Source organism: Vanellus vanellus (genome assembly GCF_965231255.1).
Source record: "Vanellus vanellus genome assembly, chromosome: 29".
In the NCBI taxonomy this organism is placed as follows: domain Eukaryota; kingdom Metazoa; phylum Chordata; class Aves; order Charadriiformes; family Charadriidae; genus Vanellus; species Vanellus vanellus.
In genome coordinates, this window is record NC_138934.1 from 915,351 (window position 1) to 942,930 (window position 27,580).

The 27,580-nt window shown below is 55.8% G+C and overlaps 2 protein-coding genes across 2 annotated transcripts in view; one reads left to right on the top strand and one right to left on the bottom strand.

Annotated features, from left to right (window-relative positions):
- On the bottom strand, positions 1–27,361 carry LOC309682486 (scavenger receptor cysteine-rich type 1 protein M160-like; the record flags this gene model as incomplete). The annotated part of the gene is made up of 24 exons (XM_082496575.1): positions 1–287; positions 445–561; positions 1,968–2,297; positions 2,550–2,882; positions 3,408–3,728; positions 4,173–4,502; positions 4,704–5,027; positions 6,320–6,649; positions 7,484–7,813; positions 8,467–8,805; positions 9,851–10,180; positions 10,454–10,783; positions 11,731–12,054; positions 12,460–12,789; positions 13,401–13,481; positions 13,600–13,929; positions 14,046–14,378; positions 20,318–20,437; positions 20,913–21,242; positions 22,285–22,614; positions 23,120–23,449; positions 24,187–24,504; positions 25,496–25,825; positions 27,268–27,361. 24 exons carry the CDS (start codon positions 27,359–27,361, stop codon positions 145–147), a joined length of 6,807 nt encoding a protein of 2,268 aa, XP_082352701.1. The 3' UTR covers positions 1–144.
- LOC309682475 (uncharacterized protein) overlaps positions 1–27,580 on the top strand; it is a gene marked incomplete at its 5' end in the record, with an annotated part of 129,641 nt that overhangs the window by 55,333 nt on the left and 46,728 nt on the right. The gene's annotated exons all lie outside the window — the stretch shown is intronic.

The window sequence follows — 27,580 nt, forward strand, 5'->3', positions numbered from 1 at the left end:
CCTCATATAAGTCCGTGTTACCGGCTGGTTTCGAAATGTCCTGATACTTTGCAGTCTTTGGGAAAGCAGATTAGGGAATAGGGGGGGACAACAGGAGCATGGTGTGACCCTCAGAACATGAGCTTGTGGGGGGTGGGTCTGGCATCATGAGGCAGTGTCTTCCTTCATGAGCTGCATTGTCTCAGTGTCGGCGTCCTCGGGGACTTCTGCCTTGGTGGGGAGGTAGATGGCCCCCATGGGCTGGAAGGAGGTTGCTGATGGGCTCTGCACCCTGAGGTGCCGACGGGCTGTGAGATGGAGGGGACACCAGGTTGTCACCGGGGTCTGGCAGCTGCTGAGCTGATCCCCATCTCTGCGTCCCCCTGGGTTTTGGGGCGGCCGGAGCGAGGAGCATGAGTTGGGGTGGCAGGGTGGGGGGACACGACACAGGGATGGGATTGTCACCTCCAGCCTGGGCTGCTGCCATGCACCTCCTCTTCAGGTTGAGCCACAGCAGGACCCCGCTCAGCAGCATCAGCAGGACCAGCAGCGCTATCAGCACCGTGCAAGATGGTGAAGCACCTGGAGTTGGGGGGAGAGCAGACTCGGGATTCCATTTCCAGCCATGACCAGTGACGGCGTGCAAGAAAACCTAACGCTGAACACAATCTGACCCCCACCCCAGCAGCTCAGCTGGTGTTGGAGATGGGCTTTCCTTAATTAGGCTTCACAGTAAGATCCATTTCACAGAATCACAAAATGGTCAGGGTTGGAAGGGACCTCTGGAGATCACCTAGTCCAACCCCTCCACCAGAGCAGGGTCACCTACAGCAGTTGCACAGGATGGTGTCCAGGTGGGTTTGGAATGTCTCCGGAGTGGGAGACTCCACCACCTCTCTGGGCAGCCTGTGCCAGTGCTCTGCCACCCTCAAAGTCAAGAAGTTCCTCCTCATGTTAAGATGGAACTTCCTATGTTCAAGTTTGTGCCCGTTACCTCTTGTCCTATCACTGGGCGCCACTGAACAAAGACTGTTCTCATCCCCCTGGCACTCTCCCTTTAAGTGTTTATAAGCATTGATAAGTTCCCCCCTCAGTCGTCTTTTCTCCAGACTGAAAAGCCCCAAGTCCCTCAGCCTTTCCTCATAAGAAAGATGCTCCAGTCCCATAGTCATCTTTGTAGCCCTTTGCTGGACCCTCTCCAGCAGTTCCCTGTCTTGAACTGGTGACCCCAGAACTGGACACAGTACTCCAGATGCGGCCTCCCCTGGGCAGAGGAGAGGGGGAGGATGACCTCCCTCAACCTGCTGGCCACACTCCTCTTGATGCACCCCAGGATGCCATTGCTGCCTCATGGGCATACTGTTGTCCACCAGGACTCCCAGGTCCCTTTCCACAGAGCTGCTCTCCAGGAGGTCAGCCCCCAACCACTACTGATGCATGGAGTTATTCCTCCCCAGATGCAGTACCCTACACTTGCCCTTGTTGAACTTCATTAGGTTCCTCTCTGCCCAACTCTCTAGTTGGCCACCAATTTCCCTGGGTGGGTGATGGGATGAGAGGGTTGGAGTGACCTTCCATGTTCCTGCTGCTCTTACAACCTCCAGCAGCTCCCCGATGTGTTGTCCTGCTTATGCATTTGGGGTGCTACATCTCACACAAGCCTATTTCTGGCCCTCCTCCATCCGTCAAAGTTGTCCCAGCTCTACTACAACCTATGAGAAACGAGGGCCGGTCCTGGAGGGAACCCAGTGGGTTGGGGGGGATAAGGAAATTTGGGCTCCAAGAAGAAATGGGAGGGAATGAATGTGTTTTGAGTGGGGAAAGCATCTCTGATGCTTATGAGGGTGATGGAAAAGGAGGCACATCCCCCAGGAAAGGCCCTCAAGAGCTGGCTGGGATGAACATGTGCCTCCTTCCCAATTTCTTCTTGCCTCAGGACCTTTTCCCCACCACCCGGTGCGAACACGACAGAGGGTCCCAGCGCTCACCCTTCGGCTTTGTGCACACCACGTGGGCTGCTGAGCCCTGCCTGCACGGCCCCAGCCCAGTCCCTCTCTGCTGGCACTCCAGGAGCAGCGACTCGGTCCCCCGGCAGCTCAGCCCCTCCACAAAGACACGGCCGTCCCCTCGGCTGAGCTGAGCTCCCACGGGCACCGACTGGGCTGGCCCGCAGCCCAGCTGCCTGCAGACCACCCCGGCTTCCAGCGAGCTCCAGCCAATGCTGCACACCCCGTGCCAGGTAGCGTTGAAGAGCACCTCCACCCGCCCTGCGCAGGGACCAGAGCCGTCCTGCAACCGCACCTGCAAGGGGTTTGTGCCTGCAAGAGGGAGCAAAGGAGTTGAGATGTCCCCTCCGACCCAGCAGGCAGATGGAGAGGGGCGTGCGAGGTGCATATGTGTGCAAGGATGGGCGTGCGTGCCGTTTGCCACCTGTACCTGCTGCACGATTCACCCCCCCAAGCTCCCTTGCAAGGTTCCTCCCATCACTGATATCCCACCAGCGATGCCAGCCTCCCAGTCCCTGATAAAACCCTTTTATGGGGCATCTGAGCATTTTCCCTGGGGACCACCTGAGCATACAATTCCCGCGTCTTCCTCGTGGTTGCAGTTATGGACTCCCCAGCTGCTGAGGCTGCATTGGCTGAAGGTGGTTTCCATGCCGGTGCAGTCCACGTCATCCAGCCAGATGGGGTCCAACCCTTGCCCAAAGTGAGCTTGGCCCGGGGCCGATACGGCTGTCCCGCAGCCCAGCTGCCGGCAGACCACCTTGGCGTCCTTCAAATCCCAGCTGTCGTCGCAGATGGTCCCCCACCGCCGTTCGCGAAACACCTCCACTCTCCCAGCACAGTGGTTTGGGCCGTCAACCAAGCGGACCTGCACATCGTCTGTGATGTTGGCACCTGCTGGGAGAAAGTCAATTAGGATAGGAGAACAGGGCACCCATCACCTAGCCAAAACGATAATCCCCAAACCAGAACCAGAGTGCAAATAAAAAGTCATCATGGTTTCCCCCTGAGCAAGGGATGCAACCTGCCCCAAACACTTCCAGAGGAACGTAGCTGTAGGGATGGGCATCAGTTGCTCCTTCATACCCTTGAATTGTGGCGTCTCCTCCATGCAAGAGTGTGGACCAGGCAATGGAGACCAGGCTGGGGATTTGGGGCCAGGTGGTCCCATCAAGACAGGGCTTGGCTTGCTTAGTGCCACAGGGAGGGGGCGTGTGAAGGGTTCAATGAGATGTTGGTTGTGAATGGGGTGGGAACCTATTGCTGAGTTGGGGACAAGCCTGGCCAAAATGAGGCCACGATCCTTTGCGAGCCCCCTTCCCCAAAAAACACACTATTCCAGAGCTGGCATCACCCCGGAGGCAGCCAGATAGACCCTCCTGTGCTCCCTCCCAGTGCTCTGGGTCACTGGATGGGATGTACCTGAACACACCACGCCAGCATCTTCTCCATGGTTGCAGTTACTCTGTCCCCAGGGACGAGCTTGGCACTGGGCGAGGTTGTCCTCGGTCCCGGTGCAGCTCATGTCATCCAGCCAGATGTTTCCTGTCCCTTGCCCGAAGCGAGCCCGGCTGTAGGCTGCTGTGGCCCCGCCACAGTCCAGCTGCCTGCACACCACTGCCGCCTCATTCAGGTCCCAGCCATCATCGCAGACCGTCCCCCACTGCCCGTCATGGAACACCTCCACCCTCCCAGCACAGCGGTTTGGTCCTTCTGCCAGGCGGACCTCTGCCCTGGACACACCTGGGGGCACAGAAGCAGGCGACACAGAGTTGAGGACAAGAGGACCGCGTGTCCAGAGTGGGGGCTTTCTGGTAGCAGCGGCTGGGGTGCAAACCTAGGGCAGATGCCCAGCCATGGTGGGATGGGAGGACAGATCCTGGCCTGAGCCCTGCCTGCAGAGACGTGTAGGCAGGCATGGCCCTTGGGGCTTCATAAGCACCACCAGGCTCCTACATTTGGCCTCCAGACTCAGTCCCTGATGGGGGGCTTTGTATTGAGGCAGCTACTGGGATTTGGGGACAGGGGACCAATGCCATCTGCCAAGGGGACAAGCCCTCATGTCCTGCAAATCTCCTTTCTGCAGCCAGTGCTCCTGAGGTCAGGTTGGAGAGGAAAAGACTTGGTTTTGGGTGTGTGAGGAGGCTCCAAACTATGCTTTTAGGACCTTGCAGGAATGAGCATCACCTGAGCAGACCACGCCGGCATCCTCTTCGTGGCTGCAGCCGTTGATTCCCCAGGGCCTGGCCCGACACTCCACAAGGGTGTTCTCCCCGCCGATGCAGGCGACCCTGTCCAGCCAGATGGGGTCTGGCCCCCTCCCGAAGGAAGCCCCTGCCGGGGATGCGATGGCCTCGCCGCAGCTCAGCTGCCGGCAGACCACCGTGGCGTCCCTCAGGTCCCAGCCATCATCACAGACCGTCCCCCATTGCTGGTTGTGAAAGACCTCCACCCTCCCGGCGCAGCGATGTGGGCCGTCCACAAGCCGGACAGTCGATGTGTTGGTTGTACCGATGTCTGGAAGCACCGCAGAACCGTCAAGATGGGTTGGGGACACACGTGGTGCCGGTGGCAATGCCTGAGGCTGGGACAAAAGGACCTCCTACCCCAGGAAGGGCTTGACCACACCACTGCAGCATCACCTCGAAGGCAGTGAGATGCAGGATGGACACCCCCCGGCTCCCCCGGGACACACTGTGTTGCAGGAGTGGGACGTACCTGAACACACTACGCTGGCGTCTTCTCCATGGTTGCAGTTACTCTGTCCCCAGGGACGAGCTCGGCACTGGGCGAGGGCACCCTCACTCCCGGTACAGGCCACGTCATCCAGCCAGATATGCCCCGTCCCCTGCCCAAAGACAGCCCGGCCAGAGGCTGCCGTGGCCTTGCCACATCCCAGCTGCCTGCACACCACTGCTGCGTCGTTCAGGTCCCAGCCATCATCGCAGACTGTCCCCCACTGCCCAGTGTGGAGCACCTCCACCCTCCCGGCACAGTGGTGTGGCCCATTCACCAGCCGCAGGTCGGCTGAGCTGGAGTTGCCTGCTTTTGGGGAGAGGGAAACAGGTGGGCATGTGGTTGCAGGGCACCCCCACATCCCTGGACCACCCCCGTGCCTGCATCCCTGGACCACCCTCGCCTGCAGTGCCTCCAGGGACAAGCAGGGTGGAGCCGGCATTGGGGCTTTGATAGCGTTGAGCACAAAAGGCATTGGCATGGCTGAGTGCTGCTGTTTTACCAGGGAAGATGTTGGGGACATTCCCCAACCCTGGACGTTGATGCCTGGCTGGGTTGGAAGGGACCTTTAAAGACCATCTAGTCCAATTCTCCTTCCACAGGTAGGGACATCTTGCAGGTTGCTCAAAGCCCCATCCAGCCTGACTTTGAACACTTCCAATACTCATAGAACAGCGTGGGTTGGAAGACACCTTTCAAGATCACCTAGTCCAACCTCCCCTGCAGTAAGCGAGGACATCTTCAACTAGACCAGGTTGCTCAAAGCCCCATCCAGCCTGGTCTTGAACACTTCCAGTGATGGAGCATCCACAGCTTTTCTGGGCAACCTGTTCCAGTGCCTCACCAACTCTCAGAGTAAAGAATTTCTTCTTTATGTCCAGTCTAAATTTAGCCTCTTTCTGTTTAAAACCATTGCCCCTTGTCCTGTCACTACAGGCCTTAGTAAAAAGTCTGTCCCCATCTTTCTCACAAGCCCCCTGTTTTGAAATAGCCCCCGGCTATTGAAAGGCCACTATAAGGTCTCCCCAGAGCCTTCTCTTCTCCAGGCTTAACACCTCCAACTCTCCCAGCCTGTCCTCACAGCAGAGGGATTCCAGCCCTCGGAGCATCTTTGTGGCCTCCTCTGGCCCCGCTCCAACAGGTCCATGTCCTTCTGATGCTGGGGACTCCAGAGCTGGATGCAATACTCCAGGTGGGGTCTCCCCAGAGCGCAGCAGAGGGGCAGAATCCCCTCCCTCTCCCTGCTGGCCATGCTGCTGGGGATGCAGCCCAGGGTGTGGGTGACTTTCTGGGCTGCCAGCGCACATTGCTGGATCATGTCCAGCTTTTCATCCACCTGTACCCCCAAGTCCTTCTCCTCAGGGCTGCTCTCAATACCTTCATCTCCCAGTCTGTACTGATAGTGGGGATTGCCTCGACGCAGGTGCAGGACCTTGCTTGTGGCCTTGAGGTGAAGGTCCAGGAGATGCACATGGATGAGAGCTGCACGAAGCCCCTACACCAGCCCTGCACTGGCATCTCCTCCATAGGGGGCAAGCTACCTGGGCCTGGGTACTGGCAGGAGCTCTGCCCCTGCCCAGCCTCATCCTGACTCTCACCTGCACACACCACACCGGCATCCTCCCCGTGGTGGCAGTTGTGGATGCCCCACATCTTGGCTCGGCACTCGAAGAAGTCAGTTTCCTCCCCTGTGCAGCTCACATCGTCCAGCCAGATGGGGCCGGCTCCCCATCCAAACCGAGCTGAGCCAGGGGCCGAGAGGGCCACCCCACAGCCCAGCTGACGGCAGACCACCGTCGCGTCGTTCGGATCCCAGCCGTCATCGCAGACTGTCCCCCACTCATTGTTATAAAACACCTCAACCCTGCCGGCGCAGTCGCTCAAACCACCCACCAGGCGAAGCCTGGGGATGCTGGCAATCCCCGAGCCTGAAAAATAGAAAAAAAATGGGCATTATTAGGGATATGTTTGTGCATCTTAACACCTGCTGGGTTAGAGAAGACAGGACTTCCCTATGGCAGTTCTGGATGGTGGTGCTGCAGAGACTTTGTTCGTCCCTTGCCCTTTAGCAAAGTGAGCACAGGGGGTTTTGCAGGGTGCCAGGAGCTGTGGAAGGTTCTTTCCACCATTTTCACCCTGACGCTGTTTGCACCCTGGTTCAGAGGTTGGGACAGGAGAAAGCACATGTCTCCACCTGAAGGACAGGTGCTGGGAAGAAGGGATTTACAAGGGTCCTTCCCATTTTTTCCTCCGTGCTTTCATTCCCCCTTGCTTGGAAGCTGCATCACCTAGGTTCACCTGGCACTAGCCACTTCTCACCCTAGAGGAAATGGCAAAGGATCTTTTTCTGAGTCCTGACTGTCACATTGACCTGTCCATGGAGGCTGACCTTCTAAGACCAAGACTAGACTGGCAGCAGCTAGCTCAAAAGTGGTGTATCACATGAGAGCAGGTGGTTCTGGTGCACCTTTCTGCATTTATCTGCATATCCTGGCATTTCACAGTGCCGGCAGCACAAGGTACTTCACCCCATGAAAATATCTCAGACACCTCCAATGGTACTAGACACTGAGGCATGTCTTAAGCCATGCTACCTCTTTTCCCAGCATATCATATTTGTCCTTGTCTCTGAACGCTCTTATTTTAAGGCGGATTCTACCAATCTGGGCAATTTGTTGGCCAGCTTCTTCCCAAGCTGTTCCCAGCCTGCAGAAGGATGGGGCTTGGTCCGTCTTACAGTGAAAACATGTGGTGAGGATTACCTGAGCACACAACGCTGGCGTCTTCCATGTGGTTACATGCATGGTGTCCCCAAGGCTTGACTGGGCATTCAGCAAGGGTGGCTTCTGTCCCAAGGCAATTCACCCCATCTAGCCAGATGAGGCCAGATCCTTGCCCAAAAACAGATGAACCTTGGGCTGACACGGCCGTCCCGCAGCCCAACTGCCGGCACACCACGGCTGCGTCCTTCAGGTCCCAGCCGTCATCACAGATGGTCCCCCACTGCTGGTTGTGAAAGACCTCCACCCTCCCGGCGCAGCGGTGCGGGCTGTTCACCAGCCGTAGGGCTTCCAAGCTCCCTGGGCCCACATCTGAAAACAGAATTGGAGGACAATAAATCCTGGCCAGAAATGCCTGCCTGTCCAATGCCTGGCAACCTGGTGGATTCCACCAGCATGTAGTATTTCTGCTACTGCTGCATCTGGGTGTGCATGCCTGAACACCTTTGGGACAAGCCTGCTAGGACGATGCCCAGTAGATTGTGAACCTAGCCAAGTTACTGAGGAGCTCCTGTGATGTGAGTATCCTCATGAGAACAAGCAGACAAGGAGGCATCAGATGCATCATGCACCTGAGCAATGGCTTCGTGAAGAGAAAGAACTCCCCAAGGACGAGAGGCTGTGCGGTAGCACGGATCAAAAATACCCACAGGGGCAGCTGTAGTGTGTGTGATGGAAAGCCTACGTCTTGTGTGTGATGGAAAGCCTCTTTGTGTGTGATGGAAAGCCTACGTCTTGCGGGCTTGGGATTTTGGGGAATCCCAGGCTTGGGATTGCTGAGCACTTTGCCTCAGGGAAGCCAGAGACTGGTAGACCTCGAAATGGAAAACACCTTGTGTTCCCTGCTGGGACCGCAGGAAGAAGGGGTGGTTGAGCTGTGACAAGGAGGAGCTGGATGGGCAAATTTGGTCAGACTGCACAGCCTCCCCCAAGGGAGGACTGATGCCTGACTCACCGCCACTGACCTGCAGCCGCAGAGCACGAGACGCTGGCGTGCCCCTTCGACTTGCAGCTCTTGGCACCCCAGAACTTGACCTTGCATTCGAAGAGGGCCCCCTCCGTCCCAGTGCACTCCACAGCATCCACCCAGATCAGGCCATCTCCTGTCCCAAACTGGGTAGACCCTGCAGCCGAATGCGCTGCCCCACAGCCCAGCTGCCGACACACCACGTGGGCTTCGGCCAGGTCCCAGCCATCAGTGCAGATGCCACCCCAGCGCTCATCGTGAAACACTTCAACTCTCCCGGAGCACGAGTCTGAGCCGTTGACCAGGCGGAGGCTTCCGAGGTCAGAGATCCCCGATTCTACACCACCAGAGAGCATACACACATTAAGAAGATACCTTCTGCCCCGTGAAACCTCCAGCTGACAGCAGTGGCTGAGCAGCGCTGGGGGTTGAGGGTGCTCTTATGATGACAGAGTTGGCCTTTGAGATGTGATATGAACTGGTACAAGTGGTGCCCAAGACTTGATTAGCATGGGCTTGACCAGACTATAGTCAGTGGACCTTATACTGTTTGCCCTCCTAAAGCAGACACATAGGACAGGGTCCAGTTGCCAAGATGTAGGCATCCTTCTGCTATTTGGGACTCCTGGGATACCTCAGCTGCCCTCCAGCTGCTGCTCCTGAAGGGCACAGGTTTTTCTGTAGGATCTCTTAGCTCAGCTTGGGTGTGATGCTACCTTCCCATGTTGGGGTGACAGAATTCAACACTGGTCAGTGAAACACAGATATTAAGCGAAGTTCATCCAGATTTCAAGCAACCTGGTTGCAACTCAGTGGCCACTAAAATGGGTTGTGGGGTTCCTCTGGCAGAAGGTCAGAGCTGGAGAGGAGCTAGAGGGAGGGGAGATGGGCTCTCATGGGCTCGTGCAGCTCTGAGCATCAGAGTGTACGTCTACCATGGATCAAGCAAAGGCGTCAGAGAGTTGTCCCTGACCATAATGGGAGAAGACCCATTCATACTGCAATCTGCCCCGCTGTGAAGAATTACTTGGCCATGTTGTAATTTGCCTGATGGGAATGGTCTCTGGCCCATGTTAACTGCCAGGATTTGTGATAAATCATATCAGTCAAAAGTCAGAGACTGTATTTGGGGTGATAACAGTGCAAATGGGCAAGGCGTTTGGTTTTTCTTAGACTTTAACGTCTGTGTGCAGGTGCTGCCCTCTTCCACCAGGATGGACCACGAGGGGCTGATTTCAAAGCAAAAGGTTTCCAGGCTGGCTGCAAACTGCTCCTGCATTGCAAGCCCTTGCACCCACAGGGGAAAACAGAGTCAAAACCCAGTGCAGGACTGTGGAAAGGTTTGATGCAGTGCTCCCAGTGCCACAATGTGTGGTAGTTACCTGAGCACACCACGCCAGCATCTTCTCCATGCTCACATCCATGGACGCCCCAGCCCTTGGTTCTGCATTCGGAAAGGGCAGCCTCTGTCCCCGTGCAGCGCACGTCGTCCAGCCAGATGGGTCCCTGTCCCTGCCCGAAGTGAGCCCGCCGTGGAGCCGATATCACCACCCCGCAGTCCAGTTGCTGGCACACCACTTTGGCATCCGCGAAGTCCCAGCTGTCATCGCACACCGTCCCCCATTTCTCACTGTGAAACACCTCAACCCTCCCAGCGCAGCGACCTGGGCCGTCCACCAGCCGGACCGGGGCAAAGCTGGAAACAGCCGAGCCTGCAAACAGGCAGGGAGATGCTCAGAGCATCCAGCCCCTCTGAGGGAAGAGGAAGGACCCTGCATTTTGGCACATGGCCGGTGCTGCATGGTCACGTCACCTCTGAACCCACAGCATCTCATCCTCACCCCGTGGAGACACTTCTCAAAAGGCTTGGGGGCACTTGACCCAGCGGCAGGTGGGGTGAAGCTGGCACCTTCCTCCCAGCTGGGTGGGATGGGGGTTATCACCAGTGCATCCTAATCCACTGCTGGTGCCGGAGTGAAACCCACCTGAGCACACCACGCTGGCGTGCTTTCCATGGCTGCAGCTGCTCTCTCCCCACGGGCTCGCCTGGCATTTCGTGAGGGTCGTCTCTGTCCCCTGGCAGTTCACATTGTCCAGCCAGACGCGTGAGGGTCCGGCGCCGAAGTCCACCCACTCCAATGTTGGCAGCACCATCCCGCAGCCCAGCTGCTGGCACACAACCTCAGCATCTTGCTTATCCCAGCCACGGTCGCAGACAGCTCCCCACTCCTCCTGGTGAAACACCTCGACCCTGCCAGCACAGCGGTGCGAACCATTCGCCAGCCGGACATGTGCTGGTTCACGGATGATTGAGTCTGCAAACACCCAAGAGATTTATTAATGCCTTCAGATTGTGGCCGGTTTCCCTCCGTGCTTGTGATATTGCAGTTAAAATCCCGGCCCCTCTTCAAGCTGTCAAAAAGCAGAGGAGGGGAGAACAGGAGGGCTCCCCACCACCACTTGGAACTTCCCCTCAGGAGCACTCTGCACCAGAGCATCTTCCCACAGAAGGTGGTCCACACTGGTCCTGCAAACTCCTGGAGCCCAGCCCCAATCCCTGCAAGATTTGCTGGCCAGGCAGGTTGCTTTCAATGAGCTTCCCAGCAATGAGTTGGTCCTGTTGTTAGAGGTGAAAGGTTCTGGGAGGGGTGGGAAACAGGGATCCCTGTAGGAATGCCTCCAACCGCCTTAAATAAACACCTTGGGATCTTAGAATCATCTAGGTTGGAAGGGACCTTAAAGATCATCAAGTCCAACCATAAACCTAACACTACCAAGACCACTACTAAACCATGTCAGCACTAAACCTACTCAGCACCACGTCTACCCGTCTTTTAAATACCTCCAGGAATGGCGACTCCACCACCTCCCTGGGCAGCCGGTTCCAATGTTTGATAACCCTTTCAGTGAAGAAATTTTTCCTAATATCCATCCTAAATCTCCCCTGGTGAAACTTGAGGCCATTTCCTCCTGTCCTGTCACTTGTTCCTTGGGAGAAGAGATTGACTTCCCCCTCTCTACAGCCTCCTTTCAGGTAGTTGCAGAGAGCGATAAGGTCTCCTCTCAGCCTCCTTTTGTCCAGAAGGTGGGAAGAGTAGCCCACTGATGGGAGAATCAGGTGCAGGGAGGGTCCAGGAAAACCCAACTGGCTGCTGATGCTCACCCCCAGACTTACCTGGGGGTACAGACCTGCCATCATGACACATCCCACACACACCCTCCACTGCCTTGTGTAGAGCAATGCCGAAGGAACATTGGTCACCTGAGCAAACCACGCCAGCATCTTCACCGTGGTAGCAATTATTGATGCCCCACGGCCGGGCCCGGCAGGCGGACAGCGTGCTCTCCATCCCCGTGCAGTTCGTCTCGTCCATCCAGATGATGCCGACCCCACGCCCGAACTGACCCCCGCCAGGGGCCGACAGTGCTCGCCCACAGTCGAGCTGCCGGCAGACGACCTCAGCATCCAGCAGGTCCCAGTTGTCATCGCACACGGTCCCCCACTGCTTGTTATGGAAGATCTCGACCCTGCCAGCACAGCGGCTGCCGTAGTTCACCAGCTGGACCTGGTCACCCTCCAAGTTACCTAAAAGAGGGAAATATGGGGAGGGGCTGGCATGCTGCGACCCCTGGGTAAGGAAAACTGCCCTGGCACCTTTTGAAGTCTGAGTGTTGCACCAAGTGCTGCACACTCATCTGATCACCTCAAAAAGAAGCTGGCTAATCCCCAGGGCCTGGCTGGGTAAGGGGCGAGAAGCTGCAAGCTGCACCGCGGCAGCATCCCACCCACTGGCATTGGCACCAACCCCTTCAGGAGGATACCCAAAATTTCTCCAGCCCCCCACCCCATGATGCAAACAGCCCGTACCACCCCATGATGGAAACGCCTACAAAGAGGGCACATTGTCTAGGGCTGCTTGCAGAGGCAGAAAATCAAGGTGATGGACCAAGACCCACCACTTCTCTGCTGGGTTGCTCCCAAGGGGGTTACCTGCGCATACCACGTTGGCTTCTCTCCTGTGGTGACAAGTGCTGTTGACCCGGGGCTTTGCCTTGCACGCAGAGAGGGCAGTCTCTGTGCCCACGCAGCTCACGCTCTCAGGCCACGTTTGCCCAGGTCCTGGCCCAAAATGCGACCCACCAGGTACCGACAGCGCTCTCCCGCAGCCCAGCTGCCTGCACACCACTCGAGCCTCGGCCAGACCCCAGCCATCATCACACAGGGCTGCCCAGGTGCCATTGTAGGTGACCTCCACCCTGCCTTCGCAGCGTGTTGAGCCGTTGGCCAGGCGAAGCTCGGCGGCCACGGACATCCCCGAAGCTGCCAACGACATGCAAGGGTAAGTGGACCAGGAGAGCCATGGCTGCTCCTGCTCCAGCCTGAGCATCTTCCGTGCATGTTGGGTGCCCAAACTGGAGACGAAGTGGCCGCATCATCTTAAAAGTAAAGTTTGAAGGGTGGCTTTGCAAAGAGGCATTATTGCAAAGACACCTTACTGCAAAGGTACTTGATTGCAAAGGCGTTTTCTTGCTCCCTGCTGCACAGCCCAAATAAAAAAGCTGAGCTACATATGCATCAAAAACTTCATCAAAAGCCCTGAAGCACAGGTGACGGGCAAAACAGAGCTGGTCTGGCTGGATGGGCAGGAGCTGGGGAGGGTGAGTTATGCCCACAGAAGGCAAACCAGGCTTTGGGGTAGGTTCTCCGTAATTCATGCATGTGACTGCAAACAAATGGCCCTTTACTGTTTCTGCATCTTAGAATCACAGAATGGTCAGGGTTGGAAGGGACCTCTGGAGATCATCTAATCCACCCCTCCCGCTAAAGCAGGTTCACCTACAGCAGGTTGCACTGGATCGTGTCCAGGTGGTTTGGAAATATCTCCAGAGAAGGAGACTCCACAACCTCTCTGGGCAGCCTGTGGATCCAACACTGGATCCACGGCAGCAGGAGGTGGGCGAAGGCTTTGCAGGGCAACTTGCCCACCTGTGTGCTGCCGGTGCTCCACAGAGCTGCAAAGGGGATGCCAGGGGTGAGCACCCTTGGGGGGAAAGCAGGAGCCATCCCATGATCCCTTAGGAAACCCTGAAAGTCTGATGTTGACCCCTCTTGCACCTCGAGGTGAGTTACCGGAACATATCACTCCAGCATCCTCCCCGTGGAAGCAGTTGTTGTCCCCCCACTTGCTGGCCCGGCAGTTGAAGAGTGTGTCCTCCGTGCCAGTGCAGTTCACCTCGTCCAACCAGATGGGATCATGGCCCCTCCCAAAACGAGCCCCGCTGGTGGCCGACAGCGCCGTGCCGCAGCCCAGTTGCCGGCACACCACTTCTGCGTCCAACAGGTCCCAGCCGTCATCACAGACCGTCCCCCACATGTGGTTGTGGAGCACCTCCACCCTCCCGGCGCAGCGGTTGGGGCCGTTGAACAGCTGGAGGTTGCCCAGGGCAGTGACGCTGGAGTCTGCGAGTGCCCCAAGGGGAACAGTTGGAGAACGGTTGTGCACGACCGCCAGTACAGCAGGAAGGGATGCAGGGGTGGAGGTGGTGCACAGCCAGATGGCTGCTGTCCTGGGATACCTGAGCACTCAACGCTGGCGTCCTCCACGTGGTGACAGTTGTGTTCCCCCCATGGCCTTGCTCGGCATTCAGAGAGGTCCCTTTCCTCCCCAGTGCAATTGACCTCGTCTAACCAGATCTGTCCCGTTCCTTCTCCGTACCGAACTCCTGGTGCTACCGACAGCACTGTCCCACAGCCCAGCTGCCGGCACACAACCTGGCCCTCGGGGGAACCCCAGCCGTCGTCGCACACGGTCCCCCATGTCCCGTTGCGGAGCACCTCCACCCGCCCAGCGCAGCGGTCAGGGCCACCTACCAGGCGAAGAAGCCTCCCTGGGCTCTCAGCGACTGTGCCTGCAAAGCCGAGAGGGGAAAGAGGAGGAGAGGTGAAACCCTGGGGGCGGATGGGGCCCGGCTGTTCACACATTGAGATGACTCTTACCCCCAAAAAATGGTTTCAGAGGTGGTGTTGAGAATCCCACACCTGCCCTGGACATCTCAGATGGCCCTGGGCATCTGTAGGCAACTGCACCCAACCTCTGCATCTAAATCCCTGAATTAACCTCAGTGTGGATCCCACACACCAGGAACCCTTTTCTAGTTCACGCAATAGGCAGAAAAAAATGGGTATTTGAGCATATGCATGTTTTTGTACAAGCAGCAAAGATGTAACTTCACCATCAAGGATGGGTAATGCCTTGGGGTCCAGCTGCATGGCAACCTTGCGAGGACAAGTGGAAAAGTGCTTGAACTAAGGGTCTTGGCAGTACAAAGACCCACGATGTGAGGTTGCCGCTGGCCCCACAGGTTTTGCTTTTGCAAGAGCACTAACTAAAGGGAGACCATGCAGAAAGGAGCTGTAACTAGAAATTAGTCACATGGAGAGCTCAACTGGGCCACCAGAAAAAAAAAGTTCAAGAGGGATATGATTGCGTTGTGCAAATAAGCTTTTTGACCGTGGATAATGATTTCTGAAGTGCTCAGGCACTGATCTGTGCACAGGTCTGACTATCAGCAAGCGAGAGGCCAGACGTAGCACTTGGGAAGTCACAGGGGCCAGAAAAAGTATGAAACAGGTTAAAAATGAAACCCCTGAGTCATTCAAACACGCACGGCACCGGGGCAGCTGTGGCACGCTGGGGGCAGGAGTGCGTAGCTCGGCTCTTTCACTGGGGCTGCACAGCGGGGAGCAGGAAAACCTCTTTGCAATAGAGTGTCTTTGCAAAGCCGCCCCTCAAAAGTCACTTCTACGAGGAGGCTGAACCCCATGCCTTGCGAGTTTGCAATCTCTCCTGTCCCCAGGCTAAGAGCACAGTCCTGACCATGGCTGGCTCTTCTGTTTCTTCCCTTCCCCACTTTCCCCATGCGCTTTTTGCTCTGCTTTCCTTATTTTTACTAGGAGCAATGAGGCTGCCTGTATTAACAATGAATCAGCCCTGCAGCTGAGACTTAGCAGAGTTGATATATTCCTTGGCATGTTTCTTGCAAGCACTGCCTGGCCACATGTGCGTTGACTGTGGACAAGTCCCAGCCCAGATGACTCCAGTGAGCCAGAAGATACTGACCGTTGAAGAGGCAAAGAATGTAATGAAATTTCCAGGAGCTGGATTTCAAAAAAAAAAAAAAAAAAAAAAAAAAAAGGTGGGAAGATGGGAAGATTGTAGTGTTTGTGAATAGATCACCAAAGAAGGAGAAAACACAAGCAAGTTAAAGCAAAACTTCAGTTCCAAGGGGCAGTGGTACAAACTGCCCTCAGCAACTAATCAGCCTGGAAATGAAAACAAAATCCCAACCAGCAGGGAAAGCATGTTCCTAATTTTGCTCACTCCAGACCCGATCAGAAGAGTGTTTCTGCTGGTGCCCTTTGTAAATGTGAATCAGCACTAGGAAGGCTGCCCAAATCAAATAACCAGCTTGTGCTCTGAGCTAGGGCAGCTCGGACAAAGCCCTAAGCCCTTTCTTAACCATTTCCAAAGCGAAGTTGCCATTAGCCGTCAGCATGATATTGCTCTTCCCCATCCTTGCACCAATGTCCAAGAGCAAACCATGGCTGCGGACAAAGGACCTGGAGGGTCTGCCGCTTCCTTACAGCTCTGCCTGAGCACAAGGGTCATGTCTCTTGCCGGCATCTTGCCTCTCTGCCCTGTTAGCCCGCCAAATATTTGGTTCCTTGTGCTGCACAGCCATGAGCCACCCAGCCTTGTGCTGGCAATGTGGGTCCCTACTTGCTCTCTTTGCCATCATATGGGGAGCCTCCCCTCCTAATGCAGAGTGCTGTTGGGTTTGACCAAGCCCCCTCCATGCTGCAAGTTTGCCATGAATGGTCTGGGATAAGCCAAGATTAAAGTAGGGCAGGAGGCCATGGCCAGCTGTGAGACAGCTTCAGGATCGGGCATGCTTCCCTCCACTCTTTTATTGCTCACAAACCTTTAATTGTGGGGCACGAGCCTTTGATAATGGGACAAAACCATGCGTGCAGTAGTAGACCTGCTCTTGGAGGGCAGGAGAGGTAAATGAGCTCTGGACTTCGCGTAAAAAAATCTTTCACCCGCCTCCAAAGCCATCACAAGCCATTCTTCACTGCCCAAGACCCCCAAGTAAAATCCAGGACCCCCAACCAGCCTCTGCTGTGCCCCACAAAGTTCTAGCTGAGCAGGCTGGAGGAGCCTATGTGGCTGATGGGCTCCCTGCGGTCAGCAGCAAAGGCGAACACCACTCACCCCAAAGGCATGCCATCAGGAGGAGGGTCCCTGCGCTCTTGGCCCCTCCACGGGTGGGTTTTCTGCCCCCAGGGTGGCTGGGCGAGGGATGGAGACCGCTCAGCATCCCCATGTTTGCAGCCTGGCCACGGGCTGGAGGCTGGAGTGGATTGTCCTCCTGTGAGATGCCAGTGGAGCCCGGTGTCCCACTGGCAAACTGGGAGGGCAGACTGGGAGTTCTGCAGCAAGCTCTCCTCTTCCTCCGCCCTGCTCCCCCCTGGGAGCTTCGCCTCCTGTGAAGCTCTGCCAGGAGGTGACCCGCTGCCCCATGCAGCGGCCAGTCTTGTCATCGGCTTGCGAAACAGCGAGCTGTTCCAGGAAAACATGGAGCAAACAAAACCCTCTCGACACTCAGGTCCCATCTCATACGTGCCAGCCCCTGTAGGCACCTCGGCTGCCGTGGTACAAGCTATCTATTTTTGACAGGCTAAATCGAGCTTTTAGGCACAGAACTGGGGAAAGAGAGCTATATCAGATGCTTCATTAGAAAGCGTCTGGTTGGGTTTTGGGAGGGGAGGGGCCATCCACTGCAAGAAAATAGGTCACTAAAGGCTGGAGCCAGCACCTGTACTGTAGCCATTTGCCATCAGGCAAGCCTGGACACCATCTGTGATGAGAGAGGGTCTCGCAGCCACCTTGTGATGCTTTGGACGGCTCAGTCAGGTTTGGAAAACAAGGCGAACTGCCATTGTCTTATCCTACCCTGGGTGCGCTTGCAAGACTCCAAGGGTCCTTTTTGGATTAGCAGTTTGCTTCCCGATTGCTGTTATGCAGATGATGCTCCAAGCATGTCCCTTGCAAATTGCTGCCCCAAGCGTGTCCTGAGATGCTGAGAAGATGGGAGAGTTTGCTGTCCTCCCATCCTTTTGTGGTGGCACGCTGAAGTTGTGCAAGGAAAGGCAGAGCAGCATGCTGCTGGAAAGAAGGAGCTTTGCAAAAGGGTCATCAAAATAACGTCACTCGTTGCTCCAAATGGGAGGGTTCAGGTGGAGGTGGGTGCTGTGCTGGTGGTGCACTGAAGATGGGGTTTGCATTGGGTAAGGATGTGACCCCTGCCAGAAACAGGGCGGATGGTTCTGCCTGTGTCTGTGCGAAAATAAGAAGCAAAGCTGGAGCATGTAATGGGAAGAGGACAGTGTGGCCAGGAAGGTCTCAGGCTGAGTTTAACCTGTTCAGCCTGGCAAAACCTGAGAGGGGTGGTGGAGCAGAGAATAGATTGCTGCCTTCAGGGAGATCAAACAGGAACAGGAGAAACCCAAAACCCAGAACTAGGGCTGAAGACCAAAAGGTGAAAGAGGTGTACTAAACAAAGGTACAAGAATGAGTGGGTGAAAATTAGGCTGGAAACAAGTCAAAACTCATCTCTTAAAAGTCGAGCAGTTGGGAAAGGTGGCTGTATTCATTTGTACCAAGGCTCAATGAGCCCAAGGACTTTGTTCCCCTTCTTTGCAAACAAACAGGCCGGCAGCAAAGAGATTCCCGACACCGACCGGCACGGAAATGCTGTGAACTGTCATAGCCTGACGTGGGCGATGTACCTCTGGGCTAGGGTGTTCCTCCTGGGGCTGTTTGCACAGTCTGGACAAACGGCCACTCTGGAAGTTAGTCATGTCCTATGTCCCTTCTGCTCCTTTTGAATTTGGGTGTTGTGTCCCCCTGGGAAGTCTGAAACCCCTTCTTGAGATACTGCAGTCCCTGCAGAGCATCTCTGCAGTGTAACCCGTGGCCCGAGCTGGGATCTAGCAGGTGCTGATCCTGCATGATGTTAAAGCCCTGAAGAGCATCAACTAGTCCCAGCTTTATAACAAAAACCTTCTCCAAAATGGTGCACATTTTTTATTGCACAAAACTGGGTCCAAGGTTCTGTTTTCCCCTGTTCTGAGGTCACTGTCCAGAGCTAGGAGGAGCCCTGGGCCTTTGATGTAAGCTTTGGGACAGGCAAGGCTGGAGGACCAGGTCTGCTGGGGCAGCCAGCAGGAAGATGAGAAGGCTCAAGTGTCAGCAGGAGGATGAGAAACCTTGAAGTCCCAGGAGTGATGGATGTCTGTGGAGGAGCCGAAGATGACCTTGCGGCCACATGTGGACAGGAGACACCTGGCCAGGGGGGCTCTGTGGCTGGGGCTCAGGACAAGTGTGGTCACAGGTCACAGCTGCAAGCCGATGGCTGGGAGGCAAAGAGAGGTGGGAGGCTAGACCTGAAGGGCATTGAAATACACGCTGCAACTCTTTCATTACATGTGTCTTCTCCTTTCCATGCCCTTGTGCAGAGATCAATTTGGCTTGCAAAACACACCTTCATCACAACCTGGTCAAGCCTGTGGTCCCTTCATTCCCTCCCATGGCACTAGGACATTCCTCTGACCATGGCCTCTCCTGTCTTCACAAAGGTGGTGGATATTTTGGGGCTCAGATCAGACTCCATGGGTTGCTCCATTAGGAATGTGACTCTTCCTTGTTGGTGGCCAGGAGAATATCTCACCCAGTGTTAGAAATCTTGAGTCTCCTGTATCTGACCTGATCATCTACAATCCCTCTGTAACCAAGGGGCCTATTCTTCCACCACTTCCACCTCACCATGTCACTCCATATCCCTGAATCTCTATAATGTTGCATTCTCAGTCTTTCATGTTTCAGGGTTTTTACTGGTATTCAAAAGTGGATTGAATAAATACAATGGGTGAGGGAGTTTCCACCCCATTCTGGATGGGCTTCTAAATGCACTGCTCATTTAACAAAGGTGGTTGTGTACAGTGCAGGAGAGCACCCTACTCGCCTGCTCCTGGATGAGGAAATAATCCTCACTTCCATAGGAGATTAGGGAAAAAAGGTATGATCCCATTGGGAATGCGGTGAGGATAGTGGCACTGTGTGTCACTGCAGGGGATTATAGGGGGCTATAGGGCTGGGAATAGGAATTATAGCAGTTATAGGGCTATAGGGGGCTATAGGGCTGGGAATAGGAATTATAGCAGTTATAGGGCTATAGGGGGCTATAGGGCTGGGAATAGGAATTATAGCAGTTGTAGGGCTGGGAATAAGAGGAGTCTGTTCAGATAGGGTGAGTATGCTGCAGCCTACCCAGAGGACCAGATAGAGATTATTCTGAGAAGACCTTCCTTGGAGATTGAGGGACTTCACAGTGCTGCATAGAGGAACAGGGATCCACAGAGGCTCAGCACGGTGAGCTGGGGGCTATGGGGCACACAAGGAAGGGGTTTCCACTCTGCCAGAGGGGGTCTTCTCTGCTGACCATCACAGCAACTGCTCTGTTCTTCTGGCTCCACAGAACGGGCTCTTCTGGGATCCAGAGGGAGCCTTGCCTTGAATGCCAGGACTGTGGCTGCCTAAGCCTCGGATGACACCCCAGTGTCCTCTGTCTTCATTATAAGTGGTTTGTCTGCAAAATGAGGGAGCAGGGTGATGCATGGAGGGTGTGACCCCCAGACCCAAGCTGGTGTGCATCCGTGCCAGCCAGGAGTGCAGCCAGCTCCGCAAGCAGGCCAGGTGCACCACGTGCTGTGGTTCTGCTCTTACCTGGGGAGCGTCCAGCCCGTCTTCCACACCTCATCCACAGGTACAGGACCAACAGGGTCCCACAGAGCATTGCCACCATGCCAAGCAGGCCTGCCAGCACCGAGCAGGACTGTATAAGGTCTGCGAGAAGAGTGAAGCTCAGAGGAGGTTGGTTGGATGGCCAGACCCTCTCTGCCCCTCTCACCCTTCCTTTCTGCTGCATGTTTTTGGAGAATTGCAACATCCAGGGTGCTGGGATGACCCTCCTCAGCAGGAGTGAGGGCTCACCCTCTGCTTCAGGGGGATGGGTGCATGGACACCACCCCCATTGGGCTAATGCAAACAGTGTGTGTCCACCAGGGATGCTCGGCTCTCCATGCCCACCGAGATGCCTTCACCTGGTTTGTCCCACTCCTCTGCCTTCCAGCTGCTGCCTTCAGGTGCCTCTACCCTGCCCACCTAATGCCTCCCAGCAAAAAGGTTTATGGCAACCCTTCTGCCTGCCTGGAAGGAGGCCAAGAGTGGGATGGAGAAAGGAGCCTTTACCCTACCATGTGTCTGCACTGAGTTGGCCCCAATGCAGACAGAGAGGATGACGGGAGATCCCGGCACTCACCTCTCTGCTCCGTGCACACTACATGGGCTGCCAAGCCCTGCCTGCATGGCCCCGGGCCCATCTCTCTCTGCTGGCACTCCAGGAGCAGCGACTCAGACCCCCGGCAGTTCAGCCCCTCCAGCAAGGCACTGCTGTCTCCCCGGCTGAGCTGGGCTCCCACGGGTGCCGACTGGGCTGGCCCACAGCCCAGCTGCCTGCAGACCACCCCGGCTTCCAGCAAGCTCCAGCTGCTGCTGCACACCCCGTGCCAGGTAGCGTTGAAGAGCACCTCGACCCGCCCCGCGCAGGGACTGGGGCCGTCCTGCACCCGCACCTGTAAGGGGTTTGTGCCTGCAAGGAAGAACGCAAGGCGGTAAGGTGGTGCCTCTGACCCCATATGATGATGAGAGCTTCTGACTTGCTCCCGCGCATTTTTTCCTGGTGCCCTGCTGCAGGCAAGCCACCATCATCCGTGACCAGCTACGAGGCATGGATTGCCTTACTCCATCCCCTTGTACAATATGCCTTAATAAGCAACGTAACCACAGGGCTGGTATATGTGAGATGGGGCTCATGTTAGACCCACACCCACCTCCCCAGCAACAAAGCTGGTGAGGGGTCTGGAGCACAAGTCTTATGAGGAATGACTGAGGGAACTGGGGTTGTTCAGCCTGGAGAAAAGGAGGCTGAGGGGAGACCTTATCGCTCTCTACAACTACCTGAAAGGAGGTTGTAGAGAGTTGGGGGCTGACCTCTTCTCCCTAGTGACAAGTGATAGGATGAGAGGAAATGGGTTCAAGTTATGCCAGGCGAGGTTTAGATTGGATATTAGGAAAAATTTGTTCACTGAGAGGGTTATGAAACATTGGAACAGGCTGCCCAGGGAGGTGGTGGATTCACCATCCCTGGAGGTGTTTAAAAAAAGGGTAGATGTGGTACCTGGGGACACGGTTCAGAAGTGATTTTGTCAGGCTAGGTTAATGTTTGGACTCGATGATCTTAAAGGTTCCTTCCAACCTCAACAATCCAGTGGCACTGGATTCCTGCATCTAAGAAAGGTGCGCCTGGATTATTTTTTTTTAAGCAAGGCTTTGCCCATCCCAGGATGCTGTCATTGATGAGCCTGAGGGATGTGGTCTAGATGAAATCAGTATGAGTTAGGTGCAGAACTTCTTTCTAGGGCAGGGTGGCATTTTTGCTCAACTCCAAGCCAAGCAGCTGGGTGAAAGCTGACTTCTGCTCTGGAGCTGGGGATGGAGAAGAGTGAGCCGAAAGGAGAGAGCCTCGCACAGCCCTGGGGTAGAACAGTAGCTCCGGCACCTGTGAAGCCCTCCCTTGGATGGACACCAACCATGCTGACTCACCCACCCTGGTCCCTGAAGCCTGCTGTTACCTGAGCACACCACACCAGCATCCTCGCTGTGCCCGCAGTTGTGCTCTCCCCAGTTGCCCCGCTCACAGTCGGTCAAAGTGGACTCGGTCCCCCGGCAGTGAATGTCATCCAGCCAGATGGGATCTGACCCTTGTCCGAAATGAGCCAAGCCTGGTGCTGACAGTGCTGTCCCACAGCCCAGCTGCCTGCACACGACAGCAGCATCATAGAGGTCCCAGGTATCATCACACACGGTCCCCCACTTCTGGTCGTGAAAGACCTCGACTCTCCCCAGGCAGCTGCTGGAGCCGTTCACCAGCCGCAGCAGATGCTGCCCCGAAGTATCCACATCTGTGAAGGGAGGAAGGGGCACATTGATGCCTGACCATCAGCCACTGCTCCAGTTGGGGTCTACTATGTGCCAAGCCATGGGAAAACCAGAGCATCCTTCTGTGCATGCAGCTTCTGGCTGCCTGGGAAAGGTGCTGCACGGACAGGGCTGGCTTGGGATTTGCTTCTCATTGGCATGGATAAAGAGAGGTTGCAGTTCCAGAGCTTGGGGCTTGGAGCCTAAGATAGTGTCCTGGGGTCAGTAGTGACTGTGGGAGGATCCTGGGGTCAACAGTGACTATGGAAGGGTCCTGGGGTCAGTAGTGCCTATGGAAGGGTCCTGAGGTCAACCGTGACTATGGGAAGGTCCTGAGGTCAACATTGACTATGGGAGTGTCCTGGGGTTAACAGTGACTATGGGAGGGTTCTGGGGTCAGTAGTGACTATGGGAGGGTCCTAGGGTCCCAGTTGAGCTGATCCTGTGCCCCAACCCTGCACAGTACTTATCCCGACTACCATGGATCACCTGAGCACACCACGCCAGCATCTTTGTGGTGGTCACAGCTGTTGGATCCCCACGGTCTGGCCTGGCATTCGGAGAGGGTGGCTTCTGTCCCTGTGCAGTTCACGGTATCCAGCCAGATGCGGCCAGACCCTTGCCCAAAGTGAGCCAAGCCTGGGGCCGAGACAGCCGTCCCGCAGCCCAGCTGCCGGCAGACCACCGTTGCCTCAGCTAGGCTCCAGCTGTTGTCACACACCGTCCCCCACTGATGGTTGTAGAACACCTCCACACGCCCCGCGCAGCGGTGTGGGCCACTCTCCAGGCGCAGATGAGCCGGTGTGTTGGTGGCTGTGCCTGCTTGTGACGTGAAACACAAGGGGAGCATCAGACCAGGTCTCCCGCATGGTGCCTCTTCTTGCCACCATGGTGAGACCTGTGCTGGAGGATGCTCCATGGACATACCCATGCCTACACAGAGCCATTGAGGAATATCTAACGTTTGGGGCTAAACAGCATAGGTGCAGGAAAAAACAGCCATGTAACCTCAGAGCCCATGCACGTCCAACAGGAGTGCAAGCAAACCATAAATGGCTACAGTACTTTTTCCAGTCCTCCCAGATGGCCATCCATGAACCCTTCATGTGGCTGCAGCAGCCCCCAAGGGCGGAGGCTTTCTGCAGACCCCCTGTTGCCCGTTCCCCATCTTCAAACAGACTTCAGGGCCCCCACACCCCATCTTTGCACAGCCTATGGGCTACTGGTCCCCATTGTGTGGTGGGTTGGGACCTTGCTAGGAGCATCTAGCACCTAGTCCCGTGCTTCCCCTCTCTCTCTGCTGCCCATGCGAGAACACTTTTTGTGTGCTGCCCAAAGGGCATCATTCCCTTCCTATTATCCCCACTGCTCCTCAGTGTGTGCCAAAGAGTGTCAGCATGGCATGTTGTAGGAGATGGGACAAGGGGGACAAGGTCATCCACCCACCCAGCTGTCTGCTGCTCAGCCCCTGGCTGCAGCTGTGAAACCGGTATGAATCCCCAGAACAGAGCATCCTCCGCTGAAATTCTCCTCCCGGTCCACAAACGTGACGTTACCTGTGCACACAACGCTAGCATCTTCTCCATGGTCACAGTTGCTGACTCCCCAAGGTCTGGCCAGGCATTCGGAAAGGGCACTTTCGGTCCCACTGCACTGAACATTGTCCAGCCAAATGGGGCCCGATCCCCGGCCAAAGTGAGCAGCGCCGTAGGCTGAGACTGCAGTCCCGCAGCCCAGCTGCCGGCACACCACGCTGGCGTCAGGGAAGCTCCAGTCATCATCGCACACAGTTCCCCACTGCTGGTCATGCATCACCTCTACTCTTCCCGAGCAGCGGTTTGGGCCGTTCACCAGGCGGAGCTCTGCAGGACCAGCTTGGATGGCCATAGGGTGGCTGGATGAGTCTACAGAGGGCACAAGAGGTGGACCATGAAAACCCCCTTGCCCCTCACTTCTGCAGGACCGTTCTGCACTCCATCATGCTTGTTGGCTACATCCAGTCACTACCAATGCACAGCCACCTCAGGACTGGGATGGGTGTGATGCCATGTCCCAGCAACCCACAGTGTTTCAGGCTGTTGCTGGAGATCCTGAGGATGCTTGGACAGGAGAAGGAGGAAATTTTTTTTTTCTTGGTGTTCATGAAGCACCACGTCCTCTTTGCAGGTGGTGGTGACAACCGAGGGGGCTCAGCACACCTGTGTGCTGATGTCTGTTGGAGCAATTCTGACAGAGGTGGCTCCAGCATCTACCAATTGCTGTGAGCGTCTGCACCTCCATCAGCCACCAAAGCTCCAAGCTTTTGAAGCTCCAAGCTTTTGGAGCTTCACAGTCTGTGGCCATAAAAGAGTGTTGTTTAGCTGATTGTGACTTGAGGCAAGGGCATGGAAACCATCCTGTCTTTCATGTTGGTGTTGAGGAGGAATCTGGGTGTCTCCTCCTGGCTATTCTCTCCCCTGCCTAAGGCTGTGTCCCACAGTGCCTGCCGGCAAAACACAACGTCTCTCTAGCCCTGGCCGTGTCCCTAAAACACGCAGCCAAAGCGAGGCCCGCAGAGTCCCCCTCACCATGAAGACATGTGAAGCACAAGGGGTCCCTACACATCTCCCAGAAGTGCTTCAGCATCTCAGGAAGGTGGAGTTAGCACAGATAGTATTTCCGAGCCCGCTTCCCAAATTGCTCCCCAGCCTGCAGTGCCCTTGGACGGGGCAAACCACAAAACCATCCCTTGCTGGAGCCATGGGGGGTCTGTGCCAGAGGGAGCTTTTAGAAAATTGCAGGGGGCAACACTCCTTGCAAGGGAATTGCTTTGCAGACCATGTGTTCTCATCACCCCCCCGCCCCATAATTTCCACGGGGCATCACCTGAGCACACCACGCCGGCATCTTCACCGTGGTGGCAGTTGTTCTTTCCCCAGCCCTTCGACCTGCAGTAAGACAGGGCGACCTCCGTCCCCATGCAGCTGACGTCGTCCAGCCAGATGGGACCAGATCCTGCCCCAAAATGCCCGGCCCCGGGGGCTGACAGTGCTGTGCCACAGCCCAACTGCCGGCACACCACGCCAGCATTCTCCAGGTCCCAGTGATCGTCGCACACCGTTCCCCACTGGTTCTTGTAGAAGACCTCAACCCTGCCGGCGCAGCGGTGCGGGCCATCTGACAAGCGGAGGGAAGCCTGCTGGGAAGCAACCGGGTCTGCAAGAGGGATATGGAGAGGGTCTGGTGTGGAAGAGCAGCACTGGGAATTGCTGCGCCGCTTGCACATGAAGCCTCTGCCAACTGTGGTGGCTTATGTGAACTATGGACATGCTTCATGACAAGCTGAGAGAGTTGGGTCTGTTCAGCCTGGAGAAAAGAAGGCTCCGGGGAGAACTTATTGTGGCCTTCCAGCACCTGAAGGGCCTACAGGAAAGGTGGGAAAGGACGTTTTACAAGGGCATGAAGTGATAGGATGAGGGGGAATGGCTTCAAGCTGGATGAAGGGAGATTTAGATTAGATATCAGGAAGAAATTTTTCACTGTGAGGGTGGTGAACCCCTGGCACAGGTTGCCCAGAGAAGCTGTGGCTGCCCCATCCCTGGAGGTGTTCAAGGCCAGGCTGGATGGGGCTTGGAGAAACCTGGTCTAGTGGGAGGTGTCCCTGCCCAGGGCAGGGGGGTTGGAACTGAATGATCTTCAAGGTCCCTTCCAACCTAAACCATTCTATGATTCTACTATCCAAAAAACAAAAAACAAGAAAATCCAAGTCCAGGGGATAAAATGCTCTGCAAACCCCCTTTTTGAAAGACAATTTTCTTTAAAGGGGCTTCAGGTATTTTTTCTTTTGCTTAGTATTCCCAATCAGTGAAAAGGAAAAGACTGTCAGCTGGGTTGAAAACTCTGAAAAACTGTACGTAGGGGATAGCTGCCAGCCGTCTGATGGAAAGGGAGGGGGTCTGTGTGTGTGCAACCTGGTGCTTTAATTAGCAATTTGCATGAGGTGACAGAGATCCTGTGCAGCAAATTGGCCCGTGGCCCCTAGTTGCGTCTTAGAGGAGGGCATTATACGGGCTGAAACTGCAGCGAAAGAAAAGGTAAATATGAGGCGTTTAATCACCGCAGCAGTAAGCGCTGGAGTGGCTGAGCTGCTGCGGGATGCCAGGTTAGGGTCTGGGTAGAGGTTGCAGCACCTCCTGGAGAAGGAGATGCCAAACGAGGCAGAAAAAAAATGAGAAAAGCACCTTGGCATCCCACTTGCAGCACAACTGGTCACCGCCTGGCAAACCTTCGTGTCTGCGGGGGGCAGAGCCTAATAAACGCTTCTGTTTGCACTGCGGGGAAGAGAACTTTGTGCCCTTCGTAAACGGACTGGCCGGCCCTGGAGAGGTGGCCAACACAAATAAGCAATTCCTGATCCTGACTGTCACCGGTTGGGGAGGCTCCAAGTGTTTCCCAACTGCTCTGTGCAAGGGCAGCAGCGCCGAGGCCAGGATAATTCCCCAGCTAATGAGGTCTCCTTCCCTATCCGCCACTTTCTCTTCCTTTTAAAGGCTGGTGGGTCAAAGGAGGCTTTGCCCATCTATCTGCAAGCCCAGTTCCCCCTCCATTCCTGCAGATGTCCAACCCCGATGCTCCTTCCCTGTGCGAGAGCCACTCACCGCAGAGGCATGCCAGGTAGATGAGGAGCCCTGCTCCGGTGAAGCCAGCCAGGTTGCTGTGTAGGGACAGGAGGCAACGTCCCCAAAACCTCATGCCTGTCGCATATGCCTTAGGACGGGCAACAGTCCCAGTGTGAGCTGAGCTGGGTGCTGTGGGTGGCGAGAGCAGGTTTGTCCCCTCCTCTGCAGCGACGTGCCCCGTGTTCACCCAGCATTCATCCCTCCTCCTGCACTGACCCCTCCTCCCTGCTGTCCCCGGGGTTTTGCCAGTTGGTTGTGATTTAGGTGGCCCTTCACCACCAGAGCTCTGTCT